The sequence below is a fragment of the Geospiza fortis genome, unplaced genomic scaffold (genome assembly GCF_000277835.1).
Source record: "Geospiza fortis unplaced genomic scaffold, GeoFor_1.0 scaffold78, whole genome shotgun sequence".
NCBI lineage: Eukaryota > Metazoa > Chordata > Aves > Passeriformes > Thraupidae > Geospiza > Geospiza fortis.
In genome coordinates this window covers 2,251,996-2,265,179 of record NW_005054339.1, presented here as the reverse complement: position 1 = coordinate 2,265,179, position 13,184 = coordinate 2,251,996, and the positions used below count along the sequence as shown (strand labels likewise).

At 52.2% G+C, this 13,184-nt stretch overlaps 1 protein-coding gene across 1 annotated transcript in view; it reads left to right on the top strand.

Annotated features, from left to right (window-relative positions):
• Positions 1–13,184, top strand: part of STAB1 (stabilin 1) — a 51,378-nt gene that overhangs the window by 31,667 nt on the left and 6,527 nt on the right. The window contains exons 35-56 of the mRNA XM_031058235.1: positions 45–173; positions 870–926; positions 1,709–1,804; positions 2,833–3,028; positions 3,488–3,583; positions 4,566–4,611; positions 5,258–5,337; positions 5,424–5,549; positions 6,028–6,101; positions 6,435–6,509; positions 7,096–7,215; positions 8,161–8,208; positions 8,331–8,414; positions 9,008–9,154; positions 9,294–9,428; positions 10,006–10,065; positions 10,166–10,342; positions 10,838–10,924; positions 11,397–11,543; positions 11,713–11,778; positions 12,288–12,516; positions 13,142–13,184. The exon at positions 13,142–13,184 is cut by the window's right edge and continues 20 nt beyond it. Coding sequence (XP_030914095.1) covers positions 45–173; positions 870–926; positions 1,709–1,804; positions 2,833–3,028; positions 3,488–3,583; positions 4,566–4,611; positions 5,258–5,337; positions 5,424–5,549; positions 6,028–6,101; positions 6,435–6,509; positions 7,096–7,215; positions 8,161–8,208; positions 8,331–8,414; positions 9,008–9,154; positions 9,294–9,428; positions 10,006–10,065; positions 10,166–10,342; positions 10,838–10,924; positions 11,397–11,543; positions 11,713–11,778; positions 12,288–12,516; positions 13,142–13,184 — 2,318 coding nt within the window. The remainder of the gene's footprint in view (positions 1–44; positions 174–869; positions 927–1,708; positions 1,805–2,832; positions 3,029–3,487; positions 3,584–4,565; positions 4,612–5,257; positions 5,338–5,423; positions 5,550–6,027; positions 6,102–6,434; positions 6,510–7,095; positions 7,216–8,160; positions 8,209–8,330; positions 8,415–9,007; positions 9,155–9,293; positions 9,429–10,005; positions 10,066–10,165; positions 10,343–10,837; positions 10,925–11,396; positions 11,544–11,712; positions 11,779–12,287; positions 12,517–13,141) is intronic.

The window sequence follows — 13,184 nt, the reverse complement described above, 5'->3', positions numbered from 1 at the left end:
GGAGTTGAAGATTATTGTCTCAGCTGTTTTCTCCTGCTTTGCAGAAGTTTGTCAATAAAATTCCATTGGATGGGAAGTCCTTTGAGACGAGGAATGGCATCCTGATCGGGGTGTCCCAGGTGCTCCAGGTCCAGAAGAATCGCTGCACTGCCAATACCACCACCATACTGAAGGTAATGGTGATGTGCAAGGAGCTGACACCATTCCTCCACCTGCTGAGCCAAACTGATGGGTAACACACAACCTTCCTTGGCTGCCCTCATGGTTGAGGCAGTAGCTTGTGGTGTAACCCCAGATGAGCCTCATGAAATGGGACATTATGGAGAATTGGCACCTCCTACCTGGAGATTCTGTACATCTAATGCAGCTCTTGTGTAGATCATGTTCAGATCCCTTGCTGAGCCTCCCTCACAGTGCCAGCCATGGGGCTGGCTAGTGCAGGGACTCCCAGATACTCAGCTGTGGAAGGAAAATCCAGCCCAATTTTTTCATGCCATGACCACAAGCTCCCTTAGAAAATGCTCCCTGGTTTGTCTGGGAGTCATGGCCAAAAGTCCAGCTTGCATGTACCTTGTGGCTCATGGCCATTAAGCCACTAAATCTGAAGATTGCAGTGTCAGACTGCCTGCTACAGATCAGGAAAAAACCTATTTGCAGCCTTGTGTGAAGGAACCCCAGGGCTACAGATCCCTGAGATTCAGGAAAGGTGTGGCATTTGGTCTCTTCTTTTGGTGTTTTGGGCCACGGAGATAGAAACATCTTTGTCCCAGCCAGCAGCCTGTAGAGCAGCATTTGTAATGCAATATTTGTGTCTTGGTGCGATGTGAGTGAGGGCACACTGGTGACTTGTCCTGTTCTCTGTGCCCTAGTCAAGGTGCGGCAAGTGTGACAAGGGGATCAAGTGTCCTTCTGGATCAGTTCTTTTGGTGAGTCTTGGATTCATGTGACAGTTCATAGACTGGTTGCAGATAGTGCTTTGAGATCCTTTTATTGCTCTATAGGTGTCATCTTGATACCTGAAAAAATGTGCCCTTGAGTCCTCTGTGGCTCATCCATTGCCAAGGTTTGCAAGAAAAAGCAGAAACGAAGGGAGAATTGGAAAAACATGGACATGAATCATGAAGCTCCACCCAGAGCTGGCACCAGGTTTTGCCTGTATTTCAGGAACCCTTTCGTTTTCCCACTTAACAGGGAAGAAGAGATGTCTTTTTTTTTTTAATTTTATCTTTGACTATTTTGGCATTATCATCAAAGAAAACAAATTAAGAGTGCCTGTAGCAATTTTCCTGGCTGGACCATTGATTTGTTCATGCAGGTTGTGCCTGCAGCTTGTTTGTGAGTGAGTGACAAACACATCCAGAGAGGAAGATAACTAAGCATTTCATTTCCATGCTGGCTGTGAAATGCCTAGCAGTTACATCTGGCTTCTTAGGCCTTGCTGCTTTACCCTATACCCAAAAATTCCCAATTATTTTCTTCTCAGTATGCGGACTAACGTGTACCGTGGGTTTGGCAGGTAAAAAATAGACTCTGTTTGGTGACCTCACATCCAGAGATGCTTCACTGGTCTCAGCTCTGGATAGTTCAGATTTTTAGGGCTATTCCTGTCAGATACAAAGCAAGAACACTGCCACATGCACCAAAATGTACATTATTTGTCTGATATTGTAGTATCTCCTAAGTGTGTCTATGTTGATTATATCCTCAGGAGCCCCTTGGAAGAGGGAATCTTGCTAAATGCAGATTGCGCTCTGCGGGTGCAGGAACAACAGGCTGCCATTTCACCTGTGCAAAAGTTTCTCTGGTGAGCAAAACATTTGCCTCTGATTCATTCTGGCAAAAGCAAGATAGATGGGTGTGAAAAGCACAGCCATGGGAGTGCAGGCTGTGCTGCAATCCTGGCTGTGTTTGTGTGGTTGCATAGCTGAGACTGGGGCTGTCTGGGAATTGCTCTCTATCGGGAGGTGGAGGGCACTGGAACAACAAAAGGTCTGCAGAAATATCTGCACTGTAATGGATTGGGACCTGCTGCTTCGGTATTGTTGCTCTGGGTTTTGTTCTGCAGAGGAAGAGAAAGAGTTGAATGTTTGCAGTCTGGTTTCCTAAGGAAATGAGGCATGAGTGATGGTATTCTGCTTGTGCCTGTGCCTTCCCGAATAACTGATGACTCATTGGAGCTGAACCAAAGGGAGGAGCAGAAGGTCTCACACCTCATGTTGTGTGTGTTAGGGCCCCTACCAGTTGTGTGAAAATGGGTTGCTGGAAGAAAACACTTAAAGAGAAAACAGTAAAAGAAAAGCTTGTGTGAATTGACGTCTTATAGGTGTTGCAGCATCACTTGGAAAGTTTAGAGGGAATGGGAAATTGAATGGGAGAGGGGGAGTTAGACTTACTGTACTCACATAGAGAGTTTGAGTCGGCACTTGTACCTCATTTGGCACTTTTGCATTGCTTCATTAGATGTTGTTTCTCATCATCTGCCCTCCATGGGTAGATGCAGAAAGAAGAGAGAGCAGTTAAATCAGGTTTTGGAACCAAATCACCGCCTGGGAGAGCCTCTCTCTGCTCTGAGAACACAGGCAGGAGACAGGCTGGAGGGGCACAGGATATTTCTGTCACTCACCAAGGGCCCCTGTTTCTCAAGGGCAGTGCAGACCTTTACATGAAGCTCTGGGCAACAGAGCACCTCATTTCAGGGTGTTCACTCCATCCTACCTGTTCCTTCCATGTGCTGTCAGAAATTATGGCTGTCACACAGAGAGGGGAACCAAGCTGCGCCCAGTCTGTGTGCACAGGATGGCTCACCCCAGCCTGCTCTTGTTGGTTTTCCAGACGTCCGTGTGCTGCCCCGGCTACTACGGCCACATGTGTGAGATGTGCCCCGGGAAGCCGGGCCGGTGGTGCTCGGGGAACGGGGAATGCCAGGATGGCCTCCAGGGCAGCGGGGAGTGCCGGTGCCTGGAGGGGTTTCACGGCACCGCCTGTGAGATGTGTGAAGTGGGACGGTTCGGAGCCGACTGCAAATCAGGTGACACCGGCGGCTGGGGCAGCTTGGCTCTGCCAAACTGCTTGCAAGGGCAGAAAGGTGGCCACGTCTCAGCTCTCAGGAGGGGTGGTGGGAGAGCAGAAAGGTGCCAAGCCTCTGAGACAGGCAAATGGCTACCAGGTCTCTGAGACAGAGACAGCAGGAGTGAGCACTCATGGCCAGCCAGTGGAGTGGCCCCATTTGGCATCTTCAAACCAAGCATGTGCTGTGCCGTGCTGCTCTTCCTGCCACCCAAACTACAGCAAGCACTGGCAGGTGATCTCCTCCTGGGATTTTTGGCCTGGCAGTGAGAGATCAAGAGCTAATATTCCTGTGACATTTTCTTGATGGCAGTTTGATGTGTTGGATTAGTAACAGAGCAGACAATGAAATGGCAGCAAGGCTCTGCTGGCGAGCCCTGGCTGGTTTGGTTTGACAGTGGTGTTTGTATTTGCCCTGCAGAATGTGCCTGTGACAATGGCATTTGTAACGATGGACTGCGAGGGGATGGGAGCTGCGAGTGCTTCCCAGGATGGACGGGCCCCACCTGCCAAGAAAGTACGTGAGTGTGAGGGGCCCCTGGTGTACCGGTGGCAGAGAAATATGAGGCGTCCTATCAAGTTTTCAGAGCAGCTCTGTCTGCTCTGACCACAGAGTCACATGTACTCTGCATTCCCCCAAACCTTTTCAGACTCTGCTTTCTCATTCCTGCACACAAGCTGCATTTGCTGTGACTTCCCCTACCAAACAGAAGCCCTTGAGTTATTCTGGTAAACCAAGAAAAGCCTACCCCTGCTTCTACCTCCATTGAGGTTAGAGGCACGTCAAAAACAGCCCCTTGTTCTGGGAGAGAAATGGGAGCTTCCAGCCACATTGCGTTGGTCATGACTCTTGCTGCTTTCCTAAGAAGGTGGCAGGGCTAGATTTGAATTTTCAAAAGGCCCCAGTGTGTTTGCTGAGCTGCTTTTTCTGCTCACAGATTGAGTCACTCAGGTGAGCTCAGGCCGTGGTGTGCAGTCTTTAATAAATCTGTCATTGTGTGTCAAAATAACATGTTGAAGATGGATTTGGGATTTTGATTAGCATTTGGGTGAGGAGAAACCTGAGCTTCTAAATACCTTGAGATTTTAAAGGTTTGCACATAAAGGTTGATTTTATTGTGAATTTAGAAATAGAAATCAAGCAGTGCTGTCCTATCTAGTGTAAATGTCAAGCATGAAAGCAGTTCATCATTTGCTTCAAAAGAACCAAAACCAAATGGCTCTGTGTTCTGGGTTAACAAGGTTTCAGTCCTTGTTTCATTCCAACCAGTGCAGAGGCCACACAGATAAAATGAAGTCAAATAAAATCAATTATCTCAGACAGAGAACATCAAATTCACCCCCTTTCAAAGTGCCAAAACATAAATCCCATGAGATTTTCCTGCTGTCACACAGGACAAGAGAATTAGCATCACTCCTGGTGTGCAGGCTCCTTTTCTCTAGATGGCAGAAATGGCCCAGCTGAAAATTCCAAGCTATATTTGTGTTTTCTATTGCAGGAATCAAGATTGACTTATGCAATAACACTTGCCATCAAATGGCCAAGTAAGTGCACAAGAGGAGCTGAGTCATCCATGTGTGTTTGTGTGAATTTTACACAGAGGTGATTCTGGCTTAGGGCTTGGCAGAGGGCTGGCAGAAGGTGCCCACTCATCAAAGATGCAGAATTGTCAGCTCCTTTCTGGAACTCTCTTTGGACCTGAGCCACATGTATTCTCCCCAAGGATTTTGTCTGTCCAGCCATAAATCCATTCTAAGTTCATTCAGCATGAGTGGATGGCAGAAAGCAGAGATTCCAAGGTACTCCAAGGCTGGCCTTATTCATGGAGCAAATCAACCAGTCATTTACAAACTCTGTCTGCCCCTGCCAAGGAATGAAACAGGGCTGGAATGACTCCCCCATGCTCCCTTCTCCATCCATTGTCCAGACTCCTGTTTTAGGCAGAGAACCTGCCGTCCCCCTTGCACCTTGCAGAAGTTCATGGGTGTGGTGAGGGTGCATTGTGAGAGGCCTGGGCTGGACACCAGGTCCTGGCCAGCATGACTGGAGTGTTTGAAGCTGTAAAGGAATACCTGGAATCTACCTCCTGTGGTCTCTTGCATGTGCCAGATTTGAACAGTGCTTCCCACCAGCTGAGCAAATCAGGAGGTGTTTATCAGTCAGTGACTGTTTATCCCTGTTGTGTTTCAGCTGCCTCAACAGTTCCATAGATTCCCAACCAACCTGCTTCTGCTCTGCTGGATACACAGGGAATGGGACCCACTGCACAGGTGTGTCCAGCAAAGACAAGGTGAAATAAATGGCAGGAAGCTGCCAGAGGAAAGATCACTCAAGCTCCTCTTGTTTTTGGTCACAGAAATAGATCCCTGCACTATTGACCATGGTGGCTGCTCCATGCACGCTGTGTGCACCAAAGTGTCCCCAGGAGAGAGAACCTGTGCTTGCAAGGAAGGCTATGCTGGGGATGGGACACTCTGCATGGGTGAGTGCTCAGGGTGTGTTTTGGGGGTAGCAGAGGAGCAGCATCAATACTGAGGGGAATCTCAGACTAAAACACCAGTGTTTTGGTCTCAGACAAAAGGACTCCTGCAAGGTTTCTTGCTCTTATGTATGTCATGGAGAGGCCCAGGGACAGAGGGTGAGGGCAGTCTCCCACAGTGGTGCTCTGGGTAAAGATGGAGCTAGGGTGAGTCCAGTCCTCTCATATTCTTTAAAGTGCACCCAGACAGGCTTGGAATTTTCTGTGGGCAGAATTGTCACCACTCAGAGACCCACATGTGTCAGAGGTAAACTAGCAGTTGCACCCTATTCCTTTGCTATCACAAGACACTTTCCCAGGAAAGTATTCCCCAAGTTGGAAAAGTTCTCCCTGTTGCTTTCCCAAAACCTCTTTGGATCGCCAGTTCCCAGCTGCCTTGAGCAGCCCTTAGCAATAACTTGGCCTTATTGTTTTGCTGCAGAAATTGATCTCTGTCTGGAAAGCAATGGGGGCTGCCATACCCATGCAGAGTGCATCAAAACAGGCCCAAAGAAGGTGAGTGTGTGGGGTGGGTGTCAGGGCAATGTTATCATGGAAGTTGTCACAGCTGTCACTAGAGACAGTTCTGTCCATTGCAGTGCTTTGTGCTTTCTCCCTTCCATGCAGAGAAGATTCCTTGGAAGAGCATGAAAACATTGCTGTTTCCATGAGAGCAGATGGCTTTGCTGGCCAGAGGCTGAAGTCAGGTTATATTTGTTGTGGACACAAGCTTGGTTATTCATGGAGGCAGCAATGGTTGCTACACCACATGCCTTCTGTCCAGGGCAGCCCTTGTGTGTTTCCTTTATTGGGTCCAAGTTTGAGCCCAAGGCTCTGTTCTCCCTCCAGGTCGCCTGCAACTGCCTGCCTGGTTACAGTGGGGATGGTGTGAGCCACTGCAACCCCATCAACTTGTGTGAACAGGTATGTCAGCATTTGGCTGCTTCCAGAGGCGAAGGCCACAGCCTGGGAGTGTTCCCTTCTCCCAGGAGTTAACAGCAGGAACAGCATTAGCCTGGCTGGTTGGAGCTGACGTCTTGCTTTTCCACATAATGAAGGAAGGATTTCCTTGTGTGTTTGGTCTCCATTGCCTCCTGCAGTCACTTACAGTTGTGTCTGTCACCCAGCATTCCCTCAGGGTGGAAGAGGGACATAGGGTTGGAGGCATGTGGGCTTTTTCCTTTGTGTCCATTTCATGTGGGATGTGCTCAAAAGCCTCAGAGTGTTCTGTGCTCACAGGCATCATTGACATGTCAAACTGTCCCTCTGAATCAGGGGCTTTGTCATGGACCCTGTGTTCCAAAGTGAGGTGTAAAAGTCTTATTTCATGGGAGCATTTGATGCTGGGAAGTCTTTGAGGATTTGGGTGAGGTTTATTCTAAGGTACTAAACAAGGGGGAGGGATGGTTTCCTTTCACTGGGCTGGATGGAGTTTGCAGCTCCCACACACAAGCAGCAGTTCAGGTGGTGGGAGAAGCCCCTCCAAGCAGCCTTTTGCTTTCCCTGCCAGAACAATGGAGGCTGCAGCCCCTTTGGGCTGTGCAGGTACACAGGCCCTGGCACTCGGAACTGCTCCTGCTCCTGGCACAGCATTGGAGATGGCTTCACCTGCCGTGGCAAAATGCATCAGGTGAGAGGCCGGTGCTGCACCTTCCATGTCCCCTGCCCTGCAGCAAACCGCTCCCTCCTCTCCAGAGGGTGAGCAGATCTTGGTGTCACATTGACACGTGTGTGGTGTGGGAGAGGAGACAGGTGCTTTGAACAACCTCTCCATAAATCATAGGTGTGTTTGGTGTGCCAGCTATGGGAGAGAATCATGGCAAAGTGACTTTGCACCAAAGGGAAGGAACACTCTACTGCTGTCCGCAACATTGGTCATACCTCCAGGCTTGCTTCATGTCATAAACAAATGGGAGTGATCTTGTTTTTTGCAAAGGCAACTCACTTCTGCCCAGTGGGAAGAGGGCAGGTGTCCCCTGTGGCCATGCCAGGACTGGGACTCAGCCTGGAGGGCAGCAGTCTATGTTCAGTTCTCTTGCAGTACAATGGCTCTCCTTGGGCAAGCTGGTGACCTTTTCAGGCAGTGGCAAATAAAGCAGTGCCCACAGCAGAGCCATGAGAAAAGAGATGGACTGTGTGTGCCTCTGAAAGTCATTGTGGTGAGGAGAGGGCCTTTGCCTCCTAGGGTATATCTGCCCTCTGGACAGCATCCCAGAACTGGCAGTGGCAGCACAGTGAGATTAAAGCAGAGATTTTGTGAAGCACTCGAGGTGACCCATGAGCACAGGGCAGTTACCCATGAGAGGTGCTGCAGGACCAGCCAGCTTTCATCTTCTGGCCACTCCATCCTGCAGCACTTGTGAATGGTGCAGGCAGAGTTCACTGCACCATCCATGTCACCTGTGCCTGCAGAGCTGGTGAGGGAGGGAGGGCAGATGACTTTGGTGTGCCAGGAGAACTGAGGTCTCTTGGAGTGGGAGAGTGACCCAGAGTGGAAGGAGCAGGTCACTGTGCTGGCTGGGGAGGAACCAGTGGAAGGGACCCTGCTAACACCAGCTGATTCCCTTTGTTTAAGGAGCTTGGAAGGATTCCAGATGCATCCATGTTCTTTAGGATGATACAGGTTGGTGACAGCTTAGTCCTTGTCTCTGTGTAGTAAATCCCACCTAGGGCTTTCTGCAAAGGGTCTTGCTAACTGGAACAATGTTTTCTGCTTCCCTTCCCACAAATGCTCTTCTAACACAGGCAGAAAGCATCAAAGAGCTCAGTGGGGCAGGGCCTTTCACCATCTTCGTCCCACAGACAGATTTCATAGGAAACACCACAGTGGTAAGTGCCCTCCCATGCCAACTCTGTTGGGTGTTTGACAGCTCCAGTTGTGGCAATGTCCCCCAGGACTGTTCTGCCCAGTGAACCAAGGCTAAGGGGCTGCATCATGGAGAGGTAAAAGCATACCCATACATCCATCATTGTAAAAGCAGGTGTTTGGAGGCATCCCACTGAGGAGACGGCCTGGACAGGGGTGGACATATCTCCTCTTGTTGGAGATGACATCTTGTGGGCCTCAGAGGCACTGTGCCAGATCAGTGCTGTGTGGTGCTTTTTGTTACCATGGGCTGGTAACAAGGCTCCCATGCATCTGTGACAGACCTACTACTCCTTCTCAGGAATAAGAGAATGGCAGCTTTTTGGTGTCAGTGTGATGGAATATCCTGACCCCATCACTGACTAGTCAAGCTGGTTGAAATTTCCCAAAGCTCTCCAATGGTTTTGTGCCTTCAGTGTGTTTTGGGGGGACCATCTTCCCTTCAGGGATGAGTCAGAGGGAACTGAGGCAGTCCAGGTCTCCCTCACTGGGGCTGGGGGCCCTGTGTGCAAGGCAAAGTGCCCTGGGGTGACCTCACTCTGTTTTCTGTCTGCAGTTTGAGGAGTGGAAGAGCAGAGGCCTCCTCCGGGACCTGCTTCGCTACCACATGGTGGGCTGCCAGAAGCTGCTCTCCGCTGACCTGGAAGGCCAGGAGTCCCTTACATCTTTATCTGGCCACAAAATAAAGATCACAGTGAACGAGGTACTTCCCTTTGCAGTCCCATTTGTGAGGATGTCACTTTTCCTGTCGTGTGAAGGCGCTGTGGCTGTGGCAGGTGACCTGCCTGGGCCCACAGCACGGTGCTGGCTGTGCAGGCCTCAGCAGGTCCCCTCTCTCTCAGAATAGCATCACTCTCAACGAGGAAGCCACAGTGCTGACCAGTGACATCGTGGGTGTGAACGGGGTCATCCACTTCATCAACAAGATCCTCATTCCCAGGGACCTGGTGGGCCAGAACATCTCAAAGCTCTCCCAGGTGAGGCTGGAGCCGTGCCCTGCTGTCAGGGCTGTGCTGAGCTCAGGGACAGGATCCCTCTCCCAGCAGAGCTGCCTCAGCCCGAAGCTGCCTGGGCTGCTCTTCCTCCCTGTCCCTGCCTGCCCAGGGGTTGTCTGAGGCCACAGATTTGGCTTGTGAAGGTGACAGCATTTGTGGGATATTTGGAACATAAGGAGCCTTTTCCATCATGAGGGAACAACAGTTCTGGATGTAGGCGGGAGAATCTTGTCCCGTGCCAACCATTACACTCCTTTTCCAGCACAGAGCAGGTTGCAGCATGAGTTTGCCAATGTCTCTCTGTGACTCCTTAAGCAAGCATTAGGGGCTTGTAGAGCCTGCATTTTACAGAATATAACATATTTTCTGTGCAGCACAAGAGTGCTGGAATTCATCCCAGCTCCTACCATAGCAGTGTCTATCCAGGATGAATCAGAAAAGTGGTGGCTGCTGAATGCCAGCCCTTTCCAAGCCAAACCATCAGCACGATGGTGACAGAGATAAAATTGTGTTAATGGGGAACCCTGGGTGTCAGTTGTTTGCTTTCCTCCCTGTGCAGCAGAACATCACGGACGTGGCCGAGGCCTTTGGGTACAGCACTTACAGCAAGCTGCTGCAGGTGAGCCGCTGCCCCTGCTGCCCCGGGGAGGTGCTGCGTGCCGGGGCTCGGTCACGGTGGGCTCGGGGCTCCCCCCTGGTGTCGCTGTGCTGTCGGGCAGGACGCGGAGCTGCTGCCGCTGCTCGCTAACCCCGCGCACAGACCCCTCACGCTGCTCTGGCCCACGGACGCCGCCTTCAGCGCCCTCCCGGAGAGCCGGCAGAAGTTCCTGTACCGCAGGGAGCACCGCGACGTGCTGGCCTCCTACCTCAAAGCACACATCATCAGGGACACCAAGGTAAACGGGGCAGCACACGGCTGCCAGGGCCACACGAGGTGCCCCTGTCTGCTGTGGCTGTGTCAGAGTGACCTTGCCAAATACCCTGCTGCCATAGAGCACACAGTGTATCCCTTGTCTTGAGAAGACCCAAAGCTGTTTGAGCACTTGAGGCGCCTACAGCATCATGGTGAACCTCTGGTGGCTGAGCTGAAACCTTCTGTCATCAGCTCCTGGGGAGCTGCACGGCTCACAAACAGGCTCTTGTGTACAGGGGTATGAGCGAGGGGAGAGTCCAGCTGAGCAAAGCCAGGCTCTGCTTTTTCACACTGGCCTCTCACTGTGCAGGAATCTGGGGCTAACCCAGCACAGCTGTGCCGTGCCACCCACACCAGCTGCAGGGACTGCCACATCACACCCCTCTGAGGCTGGCCACTGACCCTTCCCCTCACCATGTCTTTACATGAACTGCCAGTTTTGCCAGTCTCTCCTTCACGTTCTTCTTTTCCCTCTTAGATTGTTGCTGGTAACGTGCCCCAGGTTGAAACCATACGGACCATGCACGGCTCCACCATCTCATTCAGCTGCAGCAAAGCCCACGTGGTGAGTGTTGGTGATTCCAGGTTTGGCTTCCCATGGAGCAAATGTCCCTGGGCATGGCCATGGGGCATCTGGTGCTTCTGGCAGGGAGTGGACACAAAGCTGGGGTGCTTGCAGGCTGGAACACCCCCTTCCCTGGCTGCAGCTGGGCTGCAGAGAGGCACAAGGCGTGGCCAGCTGTCAGGGTAGTGCACAGGGGTCTGGTACCTGCGCATCAATGTCACAATGAGCTGGCTGCATGGTGCCACAAACTTCAGAGAGCATGTGCTGCATGGACAGAAGAGCACGTCCATCCTTAGGAGAGGTGGCTGTGAAAAGTGTTAAATGGGAAGGGTGGTCAAGGACATGTGCACAGAGATTTTGGAGCTCTTGGAGTGATTAAGAAGCCATGGCAGCCCAAACTGAGCCACTTTTGGGTGGTGTAGCCAGGATGTAGGATGTGCCAGAATCACAAGTTGCTTTCTTCCTCTGTTAGGGGGAGATTCTGGTGGGGAACGGCGACGCCACAATCATCCAGAGGCACATGGAGTTCAATGGGGGCATTGCTTATGGCATTGATAGATTGTTGGAGCCACCAGATCTGGGATCTCGGTGTGACGAGTTCACCCTGACTGAGCTGCCGGTGAGCACCTGGGATGGGCTGAATGGGGATCTGGGCCACACGTGCAGCCTGTGCCTGGGAACAGGGATGTCTGGAGGGCTTGCTGCCCTTCCTTGGCAGAGCTCTGAGCAGCCAAGAGAGGCAGCAGCATGTATTGAGTTGTTGTGAGGTTTCTTTCTCCCCTCCACAGGGATCTACAGAGAGCTGTGGACTCTGTGGCTTTGAGCCACCCTGCCCTGCTGGCTCCGTTCAACGGGTAAAGCTTACAGCTTTGTCACCAGGGAGGCCCATAGGTGACAACCCCCACGTGCCCCTCATGTTTTAGCAGCACAAGGAAGGCTCCCCTCTGTGTGGCGAGCCTTGGCTCAGTCACAAGGTCCATGCCTTGCCCCAAGTCATGCAGGAGCTGGGCTGAAAAATATGGGCCCAGGGGTCTTTGCTGGGTCAGTCCTGTGAGAGTGACAGTGGCACAAGGGTCCCTCCAACAGCACTGGGGGTGGCTCTGGGTGCTTTACAGCACAAAAGCTCAGCCTGGGAGTGGCTCAGGGATCCCATGATGAGCAGCCTTGGGAGGAGTGCCTGTACCCCTTCCTCACAGCTGGCTTCTGGAGTGTCCCTGAGATTCCTCTGGGGCTCCATTGTCACCAGCACATTTAGGAAGCCTCTGTTGCTTGCCATAAAACTGAATGAGTGGCACAAGAAAAGTCAGGGTGAGTTATCAGTCACCAGTGAGGCAATCCCTGTGTTCTGCCTGTTTCCTCACAGGGGGAAACCAGGCGCTGCTACTATTACGGCAACCACCTGCTGAGGAACACCTTCCTGTTCCACCACAACTCCCTCCTGCGGCCGGCCTGGCCACCGCACTCCCCGTGGGACCCCTTCAGGAGACACTTCTCTTCCAGGGGGCCTCTCAGACGAGGCTGCAGGAGGAGCTGCGTGTCCAGCCTCTGGGTCCCGCAGTGCTGTGCCAACCACTATGGCCGGGACTGCCGGGGTAAGAGGCACACCCTGTCCCGCCCGGCCCTGTCCCCTGCGGGAAGGTGGCATTGCTGGTTCAGCACACCCGACATCCACAGTGCTTCCCTGGAGAAGGGTGGGCAAAACCCCAGGCAGGGAGCCCCGGCCTGTAGAGGGTACAGGGAGCAATACCCTGAGATTACGACAACAAGTTCCCTTTCCTTGGAGAATATCTTGTCTCTGCAAAGAGCCCTTGGCACAGGGCTGCTGGGGGTACCTGTCAGACATGTCACTCACCTCTAGACATTGACAATGCCAGTCCCTGGCATCTGCCCTCTGTGCCATGGGCAGCTTTCACATCCTTGGGCGAGTCTGCTGTTAGTGTGGGGCAGGACAGCACTGACCTAGCACACCACAGCAGGGCTTCTTCCCAGGCTGGAAGCTGTGCCAAATTTGCCCCTCTTGTCCTCATTTCTAAATTTTCCGGTCATGGGATGTCCCCAGCACTCAGTGCCCAGACTGCTGAGCTGTCTGTGGTCCGAGCACCCCGTGAGCAGCAGCTGAGGGCACCTGGTGTGGGGGTCTGGGGGGACGGGGCAAAGGGGCCCTCCAGCACAGCGTCCCTTTGTCACCAGAGCCTCACTAAGGTGCCCCATTTGCAGCATGCCCAGGAGGGCTGGAGGCGCCGTGCAACAACCGTGGGAC